Genomic DNA, 21,234 nt, shown 5'->3' with positions numbered 1-21,234 from the left:
ACCGTTCATTGCAAATTGATTTTAAATGTTGATATTATGCTAAACAAAATAATTATTATGAATGTCATGTAAACATTCGGAATGCTTTCTAAATTTTCAGCTCTATCAGACTCCACCTTTCCCAGCATATTGTTAGAAAATAAAATTTTACGAGATGTGATATCATTACAGGTTTTACAACTTTCGTGCACGCTGTTTAACACTTGACCGTTGCTTCTAACCAGTTTTTTTTTCCTCGGACATTTGTATAACAATATCGGTTGGAAAAGAAACAAGCATTCGCATGATAGTTTTTTGGAATGTGAGGGTGGAAAAAAGACTATATAAACTGGTTGTCCAACAAATCATAAAGTAGATGAATCAGAAAGTTCATGTGCTTAATCAAATTTTATTGCTAAACGTCTAAGTTGATTATTCATATCGTTGGTCAATTAATGATATAAAATGTCAGATTTAATCAACTGTAGAATTAAAAAATGCCTTTTTCACACAAATATATTTAAGCACATTTTTGATGCTGTAAAAGTATATATTTTTCACGCTGCAAAGGTATTTAAGTGTTTTATTTCACGCCGCACTTGTATTTAAGTCCTTTTGAAATTGCCTATGAATGTTCATGCAACTTGCCATAACAATTTTTATGCTTTGACGTATCTTCTGTAACAGTATCTCCAATCCTTTCCCACGTTTGTTTTAGTCAAGAAAGTCAGAATTGATACAAAATAACTGCAGTGTTTATTATAATATATATTTACAAAGCATTAAGAAAGCACTGACATTTTCAAGATATCCACATCGCTAATAGTTAAATCACTAATTTGAAGGTGTCAAGTAGTAGCTAGAGATTTAAACACAATGACACTGCTAAAAGAAAGTCTAAGAATGGCGGATGCAGTAAACGCTATTCGTTTTGCAAAAGATTTGCTCTCGGCGTCTAGTCCTTGGTTAATTAATATTTTAAAATATCCTAATTAGTGTCAAAGAGTAACCAGGCCTTTTACCCCTAGCTTAACATCTAACATCAGCAGGTGCTAATCCACTGGGTGACGACTGGAAGATAGACTATTATGCATGATTGACTTAGTCAAGTAGGTATTTGATCTTTTGTTAACATCAAGGCCAGCTTGAGTGACAGCGAAGAGACCCATAGACATTTCGTTCAATTGGCTTTAGTGAACAAAGTTATCTAAAACCATAGGAACAAAATCAAGAAATAGTCGATCATTATAAATATATAATCCTTTTCGTATCAAAATCCAGCTTGGCAAGGAATTATGTTATTTATGAAATCCATCAGCGCTCATAATCTATTGTTACACTAGTATTGAATGTGTTTGGTATATCGCTCTGCGAAGAATGACCCCTCATAATGTGGCTGACCTGGCTCTCTCCGGACCTCTTCTCATTGTCCCTCGTAGACAGAGAGGAGAGCCGCCCCCATCCCACCCCACAAAAAGCATAACTAACACAATAACCATCAAATATGCAACGTCGCAAAGTCACTAACAGAGTAATAATCAAATAGATACAAACAAGTATATAATCAAGAGGACAGGGCGTTGATTTATAGTTTTGTTAGAAAAGACTCTGAATAAATAAAGACAACTCTTAGAATAATTTGATCCTTTTGAGCCAGTCCATATATATATATATATATATATATATACACACATAACGGGTACAACAATACAAAACAATATAGCACAACACATATAACAAACGCTGGACATGCATTTTCAACTTGGCCATTTTCTGTGGACGATTTAGAAATGAAAAACAAAATTTCTTGTTTAAGTGGCAGTTGATTAAATATTTGTACCTTTTGGTAATTAAAATACTGAAAGCTAGGTAGTCGTTTCAGGTAACATTTATTACAATGTATATGTGCTGTTATACCATTTTGAAGACATATGGCCGACATACATTACGTAATGACCAAGAATGGGCAGATAAATAATCTTTAAAAACATGTATATCTAGCACTAAGATTAGTCAGACGTATTTCAGAGCTCTCAGTGGATAATTTACATGGATGTACTGCACCCTCAGTTTTTCAGAAATCTGGAATCATGTTAAGAGATCTGGGTGTTAGGTGAGAAAACGGACTGGACGTAAAGTCATTTAATTCAAGGAAATTTGATACAATTTTACTATCATTATCCTGATTAACTATTATTATTAGTATTGCATTTTATTTTCATGTTTATCCTTTAGTTTAAACATTTTTAAAAAAAAAAAAAATCAGACGCTTTAAAAAAAGATGTATAATACAGAAACTAAGAATTTGAATAAAAGCCCATGGCTTTTAATGTTCATCTCCTTTGCATCTTTTGTGAATATGCGAATTCTTTATTTAATTTATTTTTAAGCAATGTTTGTGTGTGTCTGGCCTTTTTTTTTTTGGTGGTGCTTTACGACACAGCAACACAAGACGGTTGTTAGGACAAAGGACATTGGAGTACATGTAAAGGGCTTTCCCAGAGATGCACTATGGTAGCCAACCCAAGCTGATACAATGGTAATATGGAAAGATTCGGACTGGCGCCCTTGTGGTCACGAGTTCAGCACGCTAACCACCGAACCATAGTGGCTTCTGCCTTCATTATTCACGTCTTGTGACATACTTAAGAGCGCATCGGGCATATTATGCACGACCTTTCCCGAGTACGCCGATGTCATGGCTTCCTTTCTTTATTAATTTTTTTATAAAAGTTGTTAGAGAGAATCAACTGAATTACAATTGTAGAACATGAGGATTCAGAGCTCCCATATTTTCTTTTTACTTTCGGGTGGCAAAATGTAGTTAACAGTTTTGCTCTCAGATACAATGACACTATTTTAGTATATGTTGACTATAAAAAAAAACGAACAATCCAAGTCCAATAAATCAAATCACAGGCTACACTGTCTGTAAAACATCAGCCAAAACTTAAAGATGAATGTCTGTTTTCATTCACTAACGTGTACGATTCAAAACTCACTAGTCAAAACTAAACAATGCATGATTTCATTACTAATGTGTACGTCAGTTGTGATTGAAATAGCTAACGGTCTTCTTTTTTATATTAACGGTGACCTATTCGTCTAATATTATATCGATATTTCCTATAATGTCAGTAATATACTTTTAAAAAATGGTATTTGTGATATCAGTCACGGTAACCAAATCTTGATTCTTCCAACTTTGCCTCTTCTTGTTCAGGTTATTTCCAATGATAAGGACGCCTTCTTTCTTTTTTCCAAAACGGTAATTGTCTGCCTCTCTTTAGTGTTTGCAAATAATTTTTGGGGATAGCGGTGACCCTTTTTAGTTCCATGCACATGTTGTATGCACATATTGTGTGTGTGTGTGTGTGTGCGTGTGTGTGTGTGTGTGTGTGTGTGTGTGTGTGTGTGTGTGTGCGGACATCGCTAGAGCTCCAGCTATGATAAACTAGTAAGTATTTAAGGTTTTATATCTTTCCCCCCACCACCACCACCACCACCATTCTGGTTCTTTTTTCTTTTCTTTTCTTTTCAAGAAACCAAACAAAAGTTTGATTTCCAAAACGGGAGAATATCTTTGACTGGGGTACTTTTTTCTGTTTGATCTGGACGTACTGTTTAGATTCCCGTTTCCAGGTTTACATTCGTCCCGTCCTCAGGTAGAAATTGTATTTTTAAACACGCATTATTCCTTAAAGCTGATTTCCCCCGCATTTTGGAAGGTATGAAGTGTTCTTTGTCATGAATAAATATATTTTATCCGTTTCCTATATGCAATATGCAGTTTTTGTTATAAAAAGACATGTTACACGTGAAATGTTTATATGTCAGAATTGACGTTTCCGTGGATCAAATCTATCATAAGTTTTTTATTTATTATTAAAAAATTGCAAAAAGAAACAAATATACTGACTTTAAAATCTGAGTGCAACATATTGTTTATTTTCTTGTATCGAACGCTAACCAGGACTAAAACACACAGGCCCGATGCCGCACGTGCTGGTTAGAATAAAATGAACTCATAACATTTTCATGTCTGTATTTGTCGTTTCTTTCTCGCACTTGTCTCCAACGTTAAAACAGAACGATAGTTGTACTTGAGTTAGAACTTATTGGTTGGGATGTATTGAAAACAAAATAGAGGTTTCTTATTGTACTGAATGTTTGAGTGTCATGTGCAATGTCTTATTTGATGCCTTTTCACCTGTGCCGTACTACTACTCTGCCAAAACTGAGTACCCCTCCTCTTTTTTTTTTTTTTTGTTTTGTTGTGTGAAACTGCTAGAAATCTCTTAATTAGTTCATTTTCATCATCTTTGTAATTGAAATAAATGGGTTGCCAAAGCGGATTAATACTGATCAGGACCCTCAGCTAAATGTACAACGAGTAACATAATTATTGATTTTATAATCCCATTTGCCTTCTAGCCCAATGTAATGCCCTTAGGGGGAGATAGGTAACTTTTGGATATGAGATGTGTCAAAAAGTAAAAGGTTTTGACAGGTTTTCATAACTGCCAGGACACACTGACATTCTTGTTATTTATTATTTTAAATCGAAGTCCACTTTTCGCTGTGTCCACTAAGATGCCGCCAAAGAAAGCCGTCATGTTAAATTTCAAGCCATTTTAGACATGGTTTATAATAATATATTTCAATATGGAAATGTCATGTTCTACGAAAGAAGGCATAAACGCATATTTAGTCTATTGTACAAAAGAAATTTACGAATATTACAAAGATTTGTATGCCCAAAAAATATACTGAAAAAAAAATATAAATAAAACTTGTGATAGCATTCATTTCAACCATATAATGGAAATATCTAAGTCGTGCGACATCTTGATAACAAACAAAAAATTCAAAGAAGCAATTAAACAGTTCAACAAAGTAATATTTTCAGGGTCAGATGGCTCAAAGTCAGATATTTACTGAAAAGAATTTCAATATCTGCTAATTAGCGTTTATATCAGCGGCGGTGTTCTATCCTTTACTTTGGACTAATGGATGATCGATGGGGTATGGGGGCTGCTGCATGCATAGAAGACGATTGGTGCCATAAATAGCGGACCATGGTTCGATTCTTACTAGGGCACTAATGAAAACAGTCTGTAACCTGCATAATTTTATATTTGAATGGTCGCTCACTATTTACGGAATAGCCGATTATCCACGCATCGACGTATCCCAGTAATTCTAAATGGCGACAGGATGTTGAGTTATAACCGTTATATGATTCCACGTGGATTTACAAGTTTTGAAGCAATGGGTTTAATATGGAAATATGCCGTACATATTGACGAAAGGTAACTTCAGCCGATAACAATTAAAGAGCCACGAAATTAAGTTATGGTCTTAAACCGTTGTTATAGGCACTTGTAAGTATTTGACAAATCTTTCTGCAGTCTTTCTGCAGTTCTTTTGATATTTTATGAATAGTTGAGATCATACCCCGAATCACCAATAGACCTACAGAGGTTTTTGGTTTGACTTATTCTGCTAGGCATAAATATATTATTATCAAATGTTCGATTTGGTTTGAGTAAGTATAAGAGATCTATCATGTACAAATGGTTGAAATGGTACGATTAACTATATTTTGGTGAATGATCTATTCAGTTATCTTGAAACTGATATTGACTTCTCTCAGAATATTAGTTCCGTTATATCAGAATATAGGTTCAATTTTGCAGACCAGTGTACAGCGCCTAAATAATGCGATAAGGCAACATCTACTAAAATCTACTGGTAAGTATGCTTTACATTCTCAAAGACCGAAGCTGACATTAAGTTTTATAGAGAGAATAAATCAAGTTTTTAATCAATAATCGCACTCAAGAAAAGATACACTAGAGAATCACAGATGAATAAATTAACTCAGGCGAGTAGAAACCCTCGACAATTTTGACATATTTTGAAACGGGAAACGCATTATTCACAAGAAGAAGTGGAATGTCTCTCCCCCAAAACTGGTATAAATACTTTAAATTTTCATTGAAGAATCCTGTGTCCGAGTTAGATGAGTCTGACAATGTTTTTAGTGAAGAACTACCTCACTTGCCGGTTAACGACTTAAACATTCCTGTTACAAATGATCAAATTACGAGAAGTTTATTTAAAATTAAAAAAATAACTGGACCTGATATGATACGTACTCATTTTTATCAGTGCACGAATAAAGCGATCTTGCAATTCCTCAACGCTCAGTTCAACAATGTGTGGGACATATGGATTTTTATTCGCAGCATTAACAATGCTTCAGTCACTTAGCTACGATGTCTGTAGTGTGGCAGTTTATAGTGATGTCTGGCAGTGGGCCTCATGCCGCAGACATGTAGCATCATGTCCCACCCAGTAAAATTATCCTGACACCAGACCGACCAGTCTTAACATTAACCTCTTATTGCTAAGTGCCTAGAGAGGCAGCTGTGAGTGCTATTTTATGTCTTTGGTATGACTCGGCCGGGGTTCTAACCCACGACCTCCCGTATCCGAGGCGGACGCTCTAACCACTAGACCACCGGAGTGGTCCTCTCTATGCAACAAAATCTTTTCCTAAACAGTGGGAGAAGAGTATTATCTGTCCTATATATAAATGCGGTGACAAGAGAGATCCCAACAATTACAGAGGTATCTCTTTTATTGATACTCAATGCAAAGTCTTTACTGATATATTGAATGCTCGCATATACCAGTGGGCGGAAGAAAAGTGTCTGATAGACGAAGCACAAGCAGGATTTAGGAAAAATACTCCGCATGCAACTATATCTTTATTATTCTAGAGAAATATCATGCATAAATGGTTGAGTAAGAATAGAAACATATAAATATGTCAAGCATAACATTTATGACTCAAATTTTAGAATTTCGCTTTCCTTAGACAGTATCCCACGAATGACAGTTTTTTGCTTCTTTGGTTTGAGTTCCACCGAGTTGGCTGGGTAATACCCGTAAATCTTCCTTCTCAGCTTCCCCTTTCGGATCCACCCGTAAGCCATGCCATCGGAATTAGCTGGGATCTTCTGCTTAATTTTCTTGCCTATAATAAAAATAAAAAGTGGAGGGTTTTATGTCGCTACAAAGGGTCAAGAGAATATAGTCTTTCTTGCAAACCACACAATGAGTGTTCGCTTCCCCTCTCCCTCCGTGATAGAATTGTAAAACCTCCAAGTTTAAAATATATTTCCGGCAACCTCGTCGCTGCATGGATCAAACGAAAGCGATTACTACTGTCTTACTGGGTAGAAGATATAATAAATGTCATTGTTAAAGAGAATATGAAGACTAGCTTTTCACAAACACGAATATTTCATACAAAAATAGTTTCCTAGCCAAGAAAAAGTCATCACTATCTCTGTCATATTGTAAATATCCTCAGAGAAACATCGATCAAACTGTACTTTCAACTTCTCAGATGTCTTGCTCGATCAGATTAGGTTTACAACCATATCTGTCGCAATTTATCGAGCGCATTGTCTTTTTTTTTTTTTTTTTTTTTTCTCGTTTGTTTGTTTGTTTTATCGGGGGGTAAGAAGTCACAAAATAGTAACTGGAAGTAGTGGGTGAAAATCAATGTTACAGTGTAGGTATTTAGTAGTATATGTGACACTGACATTCGTTTAAGAATCTACTAGTATCGTGATGCTTTTCACACACACACACACACACACACACACACACACACACACACACACACACAGGAGAAAGCATTCTCAGGTAGTGTGGACTAATCGATGCGACAGTGTATATAATGCAGTGCCTGTCACAAAATGAGCGTCCTTTGGGAGGTTATCTGGTGATCTCTTTCTTCCCTTAAATGTTTCATTAACAATAATAGCACTGCGACACAAATGGTCTGTACATGCATGCAGTGTTGTATAATACTTTAGATCATTTAATTGGTAACCGATGCTTTTCTTAACAGATATTGACCTGGGGTATTGACTTAGCGTTGAGAGCGCCCATCTGAGGTCCTGGGTTTGATTCCCAGTTTTGTCATGCGTTGGAGTGCGTGTATTAATATATATGTTTCCTTCGGGTTATCTAGTTTCTTTCACCTCGCCAGCCTCATAATACTGCCACCTGACCGGTCGAGAGTAACCGCTCCGGTGGCCTAGTGGTTAGAGCGTCCACCTCGAATGCGGGAGGTCGTGGGTTCGATCCCCGGCTGAGTCATACCAAAGACTTACAAAAATGGTACTAACAGCTGCCTCGCTTGGCGCTCAGCAGTAAGAGGTTAGTGTTAGGACTGGTCGGCCTGGTGTCAGGATAATCTGACTGGGTGGGACATCATGTTACATGTCTGCAGCATGATGTCCCAGTGCTAGACATCACTATAAACTGCCACACTGCAGACATCTCAGTGATATGACTGAAAAATTGTTAAAATTACATTAAAAATCCAAGTCATACACACACACACCCGTCGAGAGTGCTTAATTTAAGTTGTTGGAACGTATTTTCTAATTATCATACAGTGAATAGAATTTAAACTTTTGAGCTCAATCAGTTCTTTCATGATTTGCTGCTCTCTGACTCTCTTGGCGAATGAACATTTCGTCTTTCATGTAGAAAGAGAGACACTAACATGTTAGCATAGATGCATTTGGTTGGCTGTGCAAATCATCACAGTTTCCAGCAATGATGTATACGACTTGAAAACTATGTTGTACGAGTCAGAGCGATATTTGCAGATGAAGTGTCTGAATGTGTACTAATCTCGCTGCCATATTTATTAGGTGTATAATGTAGTGGCATCACTTTAGGGATCACACTAAATGTCCTTCTATCAGGAATAAAGACAAATTTAAACTTAAATATAAGTTGTACTTACCAGCTTTGAAGGTCAGCTCATCCCTGTTTCGTGCAATGTAGTCTTCTGTAGCAATGACCTTTACATTGGCTAAAGTCCTGACCTTTGCTACATCTGGCACATCAGAGTCAGTGTCTGAATCGAAATTAAGTACAGTGACCTTTTCCAAATCCTTGTCCTTGGCTACTCTTTTATCGACATTGACTTCTTTGAGACCCTTGTCCTTGCCCTTTCTTGATTCTTTTATTGGTTTGATGCTTTCTGCTGACTCTGAGATTGTGATTGGAAGTTCTTTAAATATTTAATCATACAACTGATGCAATTAAATAATAATAATAATAATAATAATATAATTTATATATCCTAATATTATTACATTTGTTTGTTGAATTTGTAAAATTACTCTATACTACAGAGAAAGTTTGATATATACTGGAGGAAATCGGGTAAGAATTTAATTAAAGCATTTCAAACAATGCACCCTTACAAATTATATTAGTAAATTGATGACTTCTTTTCGTAATATTTTATTTGCCCCGTCCGTCTAAATGGACACTGGACACCAATAAAACTAATACTTTATCGTATGATGATAAAGACAAGTTCATCAAATTTAAATTAAAATTTAAAAAAAAGTTATTTCAATATTGCATAATATCAAAGAGAAACGCGAGAAGAAAAAAAAAACCTGTAATCTTGGAAAGTTGATCTTTTTTTTATCAACGAATTACTAGCTCCTCCAGACTAAAATTGTATCAGCTCACTCCACCTCCAACTCTCACAAACAGCCTCATTCACCACTTCAATAAAACTTTCATTAATTAATCACTGCTCCCATAAAAGTTGTTTGATTATTTATTCGTTGACTATATTACCATTTCGTGTCTTTTTCACAAGTTTCGTCCTCTTTCTTGTCAGCTGTGAAAGAAAAACAAAAATCGGCCGTCACGAAAACATTTTATGATATGAGTCTTGTGTGATAAATAAACTTTAGTAATGCTAATGCATCCATTCTCTCTCTCTCTCTCTCTCTCTCTCTCTCTCTCTCTTGTGTACACCCTACCTTGGGCGGCACGGGTGATGTGTCACTTTCTACGTCAAGATCGATTGTGCGGTTCCTCGTGCGGATTGCCCACATCCCTGTCTCGCTGTTAGACTCTATATCATTATGGGGGCCAAAATATTCTGTTCTCGGGGCTACTGTAGATAAAAAAGAAAATCTTAATTTGGTTTGTACTCTTTTTTTTATACCTATTTTCCTATGCTCAATTATTGTGATATATATTAATTTCTGCTACAAAGTCTCATTATATATGAACCGCAAAAGCGGACTTAAAGAAAAATATTACCTGCCTCAGCCGAATAAAAAATAGGTAAGTTATTTTTTCCACTCAAAAACAGACCACGCCCAACAAGTACAAAAATATTATACAAACCTTTGAATTTGATACTGGTTCCTTTGATTAGTTTCTCATGATTACCATGTGCACGGGCATCAGCAGTCATGGGTTTTGGCATCAGTTTAATCTCTCGTCCATTTTCATCAATTTCAAATCTTAGAGAAATAGAAAATAAAGAAAAGAAAGCCAAATTATTTCCCTAAGAATATTCTTATCAACAATAGTGTTTGGATTATCTCCCTTTTAGGCGAAACCACACAGATGGGCTGCACACCCTTCAAAATCCATATGTAGCTTTCAATATCGTCACTTAAAATAAAAATAACTTCAGTGAGGAATACTCTCCAATTTATTTGTTCGTATATGGTGTAGTCAAGAAAACCAAATACGTTGAATATATTTGAACTTCTATTTATTTATTTATTTGTTTATTTATTTATTTATTTATTTATCATGACAAGGGTGAACGACTCAAATAATGGCGCTAGGATAATGTAACTTATTCGACATAAAACTCTTACGTCTCCTCATCAATTCCCGCCATATGCATGTGTAAAAGTGTTTTAGAAAGCCACCCCCAAAGATTGTATTACTGGTTTTCTTCGTGTTTCCTGTTACACTTCTTAGGGCAGTCAAATTTAAGTCAACATTTTTCATTTTGCTCACAAATGTTCACCTTTACATAAATGTCACCTGATCGAGATGGTGAAAGGAAATTTTCTATCATCTCATAGTACTCATATTAGAATCCTCTTGCACACTTGATTATAGTTTCATCATATTTTAAAGTCTGGATTATTATAAACTCGAGCGAAAATATCTTGTGAATGGTCACAAATGATGAAAATTTAGCCGATCTTAGTAGTGAAGGGGGCCACCCTAGCGACAATGGGAATTAGCATTACAGAGACCCCTGGGCCACTCTAGCGACAATGGAAATTTAACATGGAGAAAAATCGTGGGCCACTCTAGCGACAAGGGGAATTAACATGGGAAAAAACCCTGGGCTTGTCTAGCGACAAGGGAAATTTAACATGGGATTTTTTTTTTTTAAATTTTTTTAAAAAAAATTTTTTTTAAAAAAGGGGTAGGCAATTGAAAGGCTATCTCTTTTCGAGAAATATGGCTGGCCCTGAAAAGGGCCTTTGGGTTTATGTTAATATGCCCTTAACATAAAGGGCATCTGCAACATCTTCTTCTTCTTAGGCTTCGTCGAATGGTAGGTCCATAAACTAAAACTCTTTTCAGGCATCCTTGCCTCTCCACGTAAATTCTACGTATCCATAGGCTCGTGTCGGTCCTGTTGACAACGGTCCACTTGGATCGGACATACATGAGCATGTCCGTCCTGAACATCATCGTTGACACAAGGGTTGAAGATTCAACGTCTGTCCACATGTTGAGGCTCTTAGAATAGGTGAATCAATGCAGTGAACGGCGCTTATTTATAGGGGCGGAAAGGATTGAAACGGATTGAGTTCATTTACCAATCCGAACACGCGTTACAGAATTCAGTCAGCTCGCATCCAATCCGAAGAGAGCAGTCTGTGACGTCACGTAGTCAATATAGATTCGCTAGCGCTTGTGTGCAGTCAATCTATGCGACAGTGATTCAACATGACGGAAACTCAGAAAACGATCCAGTGGGGTGCACCAGCAGGGGAGACTGCCCAAGGGAACCCGGACTTACTTTCAGAAGAGGTGAATTGGGATTTTGTGGATTTTCTCTCCTCGCAAGAATTTGTTCCGGAACCTTCGTTACTTTCTTCATTACCGCAAGTGGAGAATTTTAGACAGAGACAGAAAGAAGAATTGGAGAAATTTATACAACGACAAAAGGAAGCGGAACAGACTTTTCTCCTACAGCAACAGCAACAAGAAGAAGAGGTAAGAAAAAAACAACAGCAACAACAGCAAGAAGAAGTAGCAGCAAAGAAACAAGAGGGTGAAAATCAAACGGTCACGGTACTGTTGGACATTTTAGCGGAGTTAAGAAGTCTGAAACAAATGTATCAGACTTCTTTATCACGACCGAAGAGAATACGACCTTCCCGAGCCAAACACGTTAACCCTGTGACTAAGCCTACCGTACCACCCTTAGTGATTTCAACTCAATCATTATCATCATTACGCAGTCCAGAAGTAGGCCTTGGCCGTGGCAAAGGCTTAAGGCAGTTAAAATTGATTGCTTAAACTCACCCCTGCACCATAAAGAAAAAGGCCCTTTTCAGGGCCACCCACATTTCTCGAAAAGAAATACAATTTCAATTTGCCAATAACTCAAAAAAAGTACGTGTCTGTGTATGAGTGCGTGAGTGTAGCTTCTTATTTTAAAATCAAAACTCAAAGACTCTTACCTTATATCATTCATTTATTCTTTTCTCCATTTTTTACAATCCAATTCACAATTATCAACACAACACTTTAATAAAAAGTTCATTGATTTCTTCTTTTCTCCTTGTTTAGTCTCTCCGTTTTTTCAATTTCTTCACCGTCACACTCTTTTCCTCTTCTTCCTCCTCGCTTTCTTCCCTTCTTCTTTTTTTCTCCTGTTTCTTTTTCTTCACCTGTCTTCTTTCTTCCTCAGAAGAATCCCTCTCTTCCTCAGAAGAATCCCTCTCTTCCTCTGAAGAATCCCTCTCTTCTTCTGAAGAATTCCTCTTTTCTTCTGACTCCTCTTGTTTCTTTTTTGGGCAATCTGGAGACCAATGTCCTTTTTCTTGACAATAATAACAGGTATCTTCACTTTTGTCTCTTTTAGTCCCTGTTTTTTTTCTTTTTTGACGGTCTGGACACTCTGAAGACCAATGCCCTTTCTTCTGGCAGATATAGCAAGTATCTTGACTTTTATCTCTAAAGGAAGGAGAGTAGTCCGTAGGCTGGTCTGAAGAGAATTTTCTAATGACCCCTCGCAAAGCTCTGACGAAACGTTCCATCTGGTCAGTCTCTTCCATCGTTGTGCTCGGCTCGAGAGTGAAATGAATAGTGAAAGGACAAGACACACACCCTTTTATATACGCTGGTCTGCTATGACTATAAAGTAGTTTATGGTGTTTGAACTTGAGTCATTTGACTTTTTGCTTTCAAGATGAAACGATCCCATTCATTCGAGAAGAAAGAAGAAAGTAAGAGGCAGAAACGTGATCTATCGCCTCGTACCAGGGCTGAGATCTTGGCACAAATTCATGCCAGTGATTTTGAAGAGGACATGAGTGAACCAGAATCCGAACCCTCTAAACCAAGTTCACCACCCTTAGTCAACCCTGAAAAGTACTATTCCATTCGAGAGACGGAAAAGCGCTCCTCTAGAAAATTTAGAACCACGGCTTACAAATACACGGTGAAGTTTAAAGATTTCAAGGCTGAAGTGCCGTTAGAGAAAGCAGAAGTGTTCATCACCGAGGTGTGGGATTCTTTGCTCACTGCACTCAAGCGACAATGTCAACCCAAAGAAGACGATCGCTTGAGACTTTCCATACAACACGACGGTTTGAAATCCCCTGTTTGGATCGAGTTTAGCACCCCTGCAGAATTGACTGCTTCCAAAGTCATGGACAAGATTCAACACGTACAACAATCTAATGATCAGTTTGACATCACCGATGGTAAAGCCACACTGGACATGACCCACGTCTCTCCTCCTCAAGGGACAGGACGCAAAAAGATGTTATTGGTGGACGACCTTCGCAACACCAAAACGAGTCTCGTCCGAATTAACAACCCTCATGACCAGATGTGTTTAGCTCGTGCCATCGTGGTGGGACGAACCTATGCCAACAAGAACGACACGGTAGAATGGAAAAGAACCTGGAAAACTATTCAACGATCCGATCGAGCCAAACAACGAAGCGAAGCAGAACTCCTGTTACAACAAGCCGGACTGTCCAAAGACACACCCTGTGGCATTCCTGAGATGCAAAAATTGCAAGATACCCTAGCTCCACGATACACCTTGAAAGTGCACCCTCAAGAAGTGCGCGGACCTCTGTTGTTTCGAGGCCAAGATTTTAAGGACGGAAAATACATTCACCTTTATCATCACGATGAACATTTCGATACCATTACCAGTATCACCGGATTCCTGAGATACAGATATTACTGTGAGAAATGTGACCATGGTTATAACAATCGAGAGCAACACAAGCATTGTGGATCGAAATGCTCAGGATGTTTGGCCTCTTCACCCTGTCTGAGCGAAGAACCAGTGCCTTGTTCCACTTGTCTGCGCACGTTTGTCAGCCCTACCTGTTACCAACAACATCTGAAAACGCAAGGTTCACAGAAGAAATGCGCTTGTCAACTCCTGAGATTGTGCCCTACGTGTGAACAAGTCATACGTACCAATAATACCAAGGCACACGTATGTTCAGGAAAGAAAAAATGTCACATTTGTCACCACATCGTGGACTTGGAACACCAATGTTACGTGCAAAAATACCAACCCCCACCAGAGAAAGAGGACGGTCACAAGAAGAAAGGCAATTTCATCTTTTTCGATTTCGAATGCATGCAAGAGACCGGCATTCACATTCCTAATTTCTGCGTGGCTCATCGAGCGTGCGAGAAGTGCATTCAAGAACCTATCTTCAGTCATTGCCCTCACTGCAGCAAGATTCCCGGAGGGCGTGAAAAAATCTTTCGGGGACCGAACACGTTAGCCGATTTTGCCCAATGGGTCTTAGACCCCGTCGACAAGACGTGGAGCCAAGAGGACATCGAACGTTACGGAGATTGTCATCGTCATGCCACGGTGATGGCTCACAATTTCTCCGGATACGATGGACAGTTTCTTCTCAGATACTATACGGAACAAGGCACCGAACGTCCTAAAGTCACTTTGAACGGAGCCAAAATCATTTTCATGCAAGTGGGACAAGTGCAGTTTAAAGATTCGATGAGTTACTTGGCCATGCCTTTGAGTCGAATGCCTAAAACGTTTGGAATGACAGAAATGGCTAAAGGGTACTTTCCACACTTTTTCAATACGGAAGCCAATCAACATGCCGTTCTACCCCATTTACCCGAGGCTCACTATTACGACCCCGACAACATGCGTACCGAACAACGAGAAGCTTTCTACGCTTGGTACCAGGCTCACGCCTCGGACCCTTTCGACTTTCAGGAAGAAATGCTAAAGTATTGTCGTTCCGACGTGGACATTTTACGGCGTTGCTGTGGAAAATTTCGAGAACTGTTCATGGAACACGGAGGGGTCGATCCTTTGAAAGAAGCTTGCACCATTGCCAAAGCGTGTTCCTTAGTGTATCGACAACGATTCATGCCTGAAAAGACCGTGGCTGTCATCAGTCCTCAAACGACCCACTTTGTCAAACGTCAATACTCGGTCAAAGCCCTACGTTGGTTACATTACTTGTGCGACAAGGAAGACAAGTGGATTCAGCATGCCCGCAACGGAGGGGGCGAAAAGACCATCGGAACATATTCGGTCGATGGCTGGGACTTAGAAAACCCCAAGATCGTGTACGAGTTTAACGGTTGCTTATTTCACGGATGTCCCGTCTGTTACCCTGACCGTGGTACTAAAAATCAGTTTTTGCAACGAACCATGGAAGACTTGTACCAGGACACTTGTCAGCGACGCCTAAAGTTAGAACAGGAAGGATACCAAGTGGTGGAAATGTGGGAACACGAGTACGATCACCGTATGAAAACCGATCCCGAGTTTAAACGCCTCGTGGAAAGTTACCAGTTCATGGACCCGCTGAACCCGAGGGATAGTTTGTACGGAGGAAGGACCAATGCCACCTGTTTGCTGTACCAAGCCGACGAAGAGAAAGGAGAAGAAATCAAATACTTGGACGTGTGTTCGCTCTATCCCTACGTGTGCAAATATTGTCGCTTTCCTGTAGGGCACCCGCAATTGCTGACGGAACACATCGACCTGGTCAACATTCGACAATACGAAGGCTTGATCAAGTGCAAAGTTTTGCCTCCCACGAACCTCTACCATCCCGTCTTACCTCACCATTGTCAAGGCAAATTGATGTTTCCCTTGTGCCGTACTTGTGCCGAAACGTGCAACCAAGACCAGCCTTGTCAGCACAGCCAGGAAGAACGGACCTTGACGGGAACCTGGGTCAGCGTGGAATTGTTCAAAGCTCTGGACATGGGATACCAACTGTTAGAAGTGTACGAAATTTGCCACTTTCCCAAGACACAACAGTACCGCAAGGGTGACCCCACGCAGAAAGGCATTTTCGCAGACTACGTGGATGCCTTTTTGAAACTGAAGCAAGAAGCTAGCGGCTATCCTTCCTGGTGTCACACTCCCGAAGACCAAATAAAATTCAAAGAGAAATATTACGAACAAGAAGGTATCACTTTAGACCACATCGAGAAAAACGAAGGCAGGCGATCGTTTGCCAAAGTGATGTTAAATTGCTTGTGGGGTAAAATGGCACAACGACCGTGTTTACCCAAGACGGAATATTTGACAGAACCTTCCCGCTACTTCCAGATGATTCACGACAAAACCAAATACATGAAACACGTGGACATCGTTCGAGAGAATTTAATCTTGGTCAATTACGAAGAAGATCTGGACTTTGTACAAGACGACCCTTTTGGAAATGTCATCATTGCGGCTTACGTGACAGCCCATGCTCGCTTAAAATTGTACGAAGCTTTAGAACTGTTAGAAGAACGCGTCCTGTACTTTGACACGGACAGTTGCATTTACATCCATCACCCGATTCAACATCACCCTAGCATCGAAGGAGACCGTTTAGGAGCCTGGACAGACGAGCATCCCGACGACAAGATTCTAAGTTTTGTCAGTGGCGGTCCCAAAAATTACGGCTACCAATACCGTGACAAACAAGGAGAAGTGCACACGACGTGCAAAGTGAAAGGACTGACTCTGAATTATCGTACCAGTCGAGTGGTCAATTTTGGGGTATTGAAAGAAGCCTTGCAATCGGGAGAGGATGGAAACTTTAAAGTGACCACCTATCAACCGAACAAGATTGTACGTTTACCCACTCACCACATCGTCAGTCGGCCCTTGGAAAAAGTCTATCAAATCGTGTACCAGAAGCGAGTTCGACTTCCCAATCATTTCACCTTACCGTATGGACACGTTGGTATAAAACATTGGTTGTAAGAGGATAGTTACCCCACCAGAAAGATGACTTCGCCACAGCAAGAATCGAGTGAGAAACCCGATGAGAACTCCAAGTTCAAACCCTACCATTTTCCAGTCTTCTTACCTGACTATTGTGATTGTGCCCGTCGATTGGACACGTTTCAGAAATGGCCTACGGATAGGGAAGGATTACCTTCTTCGCATGTTTTAGCTAGAACAGGATTTGTCTACTTGGGACCTGAGTCAGGATTGGGATACGAGGTACAGTGTTTCGCTTGCGGACTGAAGTTACGAATGGATCTATGTATCTATAAAGATTCAGCTATTCTGGAGCATACTCGATGGTCTCCGAATTGCCCTTACCTTTCTATGGCCTTTCCACCCATCACACTACGGTACAATGTTGACGGTACCTTAGAGACGGTACCTTCCAGAACAGGACATAAAAAACGTAAAAAAGGAAAGATGTACAAGTTGGAGACTGCATTGAGACTAGTATAAAAAAGGGGCTATGGTCAAGATCGATAGTTCATTGTGACTACCAAGACCGAGCGAACAAGATGAATACTTTGAAAAAGACATCGTTTCAGTTTGGGGATTGTAAAAAAGTTGTATCTTCCTCTAGTGTGACTAATACTGGATGGATAAGACCCAGGCATTGCGACGGAAAATGTCCGGAAGGAAACTGCGATTGTCCATGTGGTTACCATTGTAATTGCGTAACGGAGTTTGCAGACGAGTGCGATTGTGAGCCTTGCGATGGGACCGATGCTGTACCTTGTGACCTGAGCGATGCCGTAAAGCATCATGGGAACTTTAGTACCCCTACCCCTATCATGGAAAGTGATGCTGTGCGTGTCAGACCTGTGGGATGCGAAAGTGATGCTGCTCGTCCTCTTGGACATTTTACTGGGTTTCGTTTTAAAGGGGAATGTCCACCTTCACGTCTACCCCCTTACGGATGTCATCCAGCCCTGAGCAAACTCCTACCCATGTCACTCAACCCTCATCGAAACGAACCTGTGAAAGACGAATATTCGTTTCCTGTGCGTTCGTCGGAATACTGCGACTTTGAAAATCGTCTTCAATCGTTCAAAGGAAAATGGCCAAAGTATCTGGGAGGACCGACCCCCGAAGAATTAGCCAGAGCCGGATTTTTCTACTTGGGCGAAGGAGATAAAGTCAAGTGCTTCAGTTGCGGTGTGTCACTTCACCACTGGGAACCGCAAGATTCGGCCTTCGTTGAACATGCTCGATGGTCACCGAATTGTCATTACTTACCCTTAGTGGGACCGAGACATTGAAGTAACTTTTTATCATAATCATCTGTTCATGGATACTTTACAAGAGAACATTCGTGCTTTGCCTGTGGAGTTGAAAGAACGCATTTACCGAGAGCTGGTCAAAATACAAGTGAAACGTAAAGAACAATTGCATCCGATACGTCACCGGTGTTTGAACCACTGGTACCTGAAGGCTATACAAGGACTGATTCAATTGAAAGTGTTCCATTGGACAGACATTGATCAACGACCTCCTGGTTATAAAAAGGAATGGTTTGGTATTGACGATTCTATTTACTACATTGTAAACGTATTGCATCGAATTCCAGAGGAAGAGTTAACGAATTACCAACATCTTTCACACAATGTCAACTTGGTGAAAGAGGAAACTTCTGAACGAATTGTCATGTGTAGATTAGTGACTCAACGATTTAAATTCGACACTGAAGTGAAACCATGTTTGTGCAAAGAGTACATTTCTTGTGTCAGACCAAAGAGGATTTAGTATGACCTATTCATGGATACTTTACAAGAGAACATTCGTGCTTTGCCTGTGGAGTTGAGAGAACGCATTTACCGAGAGCTGGTGAAAATACAAGTGAAACGTAAAGAACAATTGCATCCGATACGTCACCAGATCTTTAACCACTGGTACTTGAATGGTATAAAAGAACTGATTCGTCAGAAATTCTTTCAATGGTCAGACATTGTTCAAAACTTTGAGGTCGCTAATGATCGACATGTTCATGATTATGGTTACTTCGAGATTCACCTACAGCAATACATTGAGGAAGACAAGTTAAAGGATTACCAACATATTTTACGTGGAATCTACTTAGAGGAAGAGGAAACACCTAAACGAACTCTGACGTTTCGGTTACAGTATGCAAGATTTAGATTCCCTACTGGAGAACGAAGATCTCTGGCTAGAAAGTACGTCTATTGCATCCGAAAAAAAGAGAATATAAAAAGAGGCTGCCATGCCACGGTTTATGTCACATGTCATCCAACAGATTCCGTGGAAGGAACTCAATGACCATATTCAAACCGTGGATCATTACCATCGATTATTACAAGAACTGTATCCATTCAATTTTGGACGACAAGTGGTGTGTGTCTTAGTGACTTGTTTTCTGGGATTTCGTTTACCAGCCGATTCTTTGTGGACTCTTTACGATCAGTACTTACCACCTCCATGGCCTTAAATGGTCACGAAAAACTCCTTTTGTTCAAAGCCTTGCGTTTTCATCTGGATACTTCTCGACCTCAACAGGAAAAAAAGATTCGTCAACTTTTAGCGACCCAAGACGTGTATGACGATGTGTGTGTAGCTTGTGACTTACACCCTCATTGGACAGATGTTCGTGATTGGAAAAAGGGGGGTTTTGAGGCTTGGACCCAAGAAGTGGCCCAGTATGCACAAGAGTTGTTCAAGGAAAAAAGTTACTTTTCAACCTGTGTTAGTGACGGTGCCAGAAGAACCCGTCACCGAGAACAACCACTCGCTTCAGGACAGGACTGTCATGGACATGCCTGAAAGGTCATTCCGGGAGGACACTTGTGTGACAATACCTCATGTAGAGACTGTAAGAACATTACACACTGTCCCTAGGACATCTTGGTTAACCAAAACATGTTGTACAGACACTTGTTTATATTTCACTTTGATTGCTTTGCTGTGTTTTATATTCCTGTACATCACTATTTGGGTTGTATTTATTTTTGTCTTTCGTATTCATGCTTGAAAAAAAAACATTCAATAAACATGTTCTGAAAAAGTATATAAACTCTTGTCTTGTTTGTTTTCGTGTCACAAGTGACATTTCTCACACCATGGCTACCTCTGCTGTCTCTGCTCCCTCTTCCTCTACTGTCAAAGTCATCGACGAACACTTAGATCGTGCCAGTTGGGAGGCTTTGTATCTTCGCCATCCCTTTAACATGCTCATTGCTGGACCTAGCGGTTCGGGCAAAACCGAATTCGTCAAACGTTTGATCGAACATAAACATCATTTGATCGATCGGCCACCTCAACGGATCGTGTGGTGTTACAAAGAGTGGCAATCGGCGTACAGCCTCTTGCGAGAAAGTCAAGGCGATTCCATCGTGTTTGTGGAAGGCATTCCTAAAGAAGACGACGGCATCGTCTCTGACTCCCGTCAAACCCATTTGGTCATTTTCGACGACATGTTAGGAGAAGACGAAGAAGAAATTAAATTGTGGTTCACGCGCAAAGGGCATCACCGTAATGCCAGTGTCATTTACATCACCCAAAATTTGTTTCAACAAAGTAAAGCCCATCGCACCATCAGTCTCAATGCGCATTACGTGGTCTTGTTTAAAAGCCCTCGAGATAAATCGCAAGTGCAAGTCTTAGCCAAACAGTTAGGAACGCCTTGGCTGACTCAGGCGTACGACGATGCCACTCAAACTCCACACGCCTATTTACTCGTCGATTTGAAACCTACGACCCCCGAGGATTTGCGATTTCGTACCCACTTGTTTCACCACTGGTGCCAAGACGGAGGGCCTGTCCTGTACACGTCTCCGTCCTCGACTTCATTTCACTCCCATGAAAAAAATCTATAAAAACCTCAGACCCTTTTTCGTCTGTCTCACACAGTGTGAACATGACGTCCCTTCAGTCTC

General features: G+C 39.8%; 1 protein-coding gene across 1 annotated transcript; it reads right to left on the bottom strand.

Moving 5' to 3' along the window:
• Window positions 1–6,788: 6,788 nt before the first annotated feature.
• Window positions 6,789–9,993, bottom strand: LOC149801068 (uncharacterized). Its single transcript, XM_089954244.1, has 4 exons — window positions 9,861–9,993; window positions 9,673–9,715; window positions 8,819–9,067; window positions 6,789–7,024 (listed from the first exon to the last, which is right to left on the bottom strand). The coding sequence occupies exons 1-4, from the start codon at window positions 9,933–9,935 to the stop codon at window positions 6,831–6,833; spliced, it is 561 nt and encodes a 186-aa protein (XP_089810370.1). The 5' UTR covers window positions 9,936–9,993; the 3' UTR covers window positions 6,789–6,830.
• Between the last annotated feature and the right edge of the window lie 11,241 nt (window positions 9,994–21,234).

This window comes from Sinohyriopsis cumingii, chromosome 4 (genome assembly GCF_028554795.1).
Source record: "Sinohyriopsis cumingii isolate HCF-2022 chromosome 4, ASM2855479v2, whole genome shotgun sequence".
NCBI classification, from domain to species: Eukaryota; Metazoa; Mollusca; class Bivalvia; order Unionida; family Unionidae; genus Sinohyriopsis; species Sinohyriopsis cumingii.
Note: the sequence above shows the minus strand (reverse complement) of the source record. Positions and strands in the feature narration are given on the sequence as shown.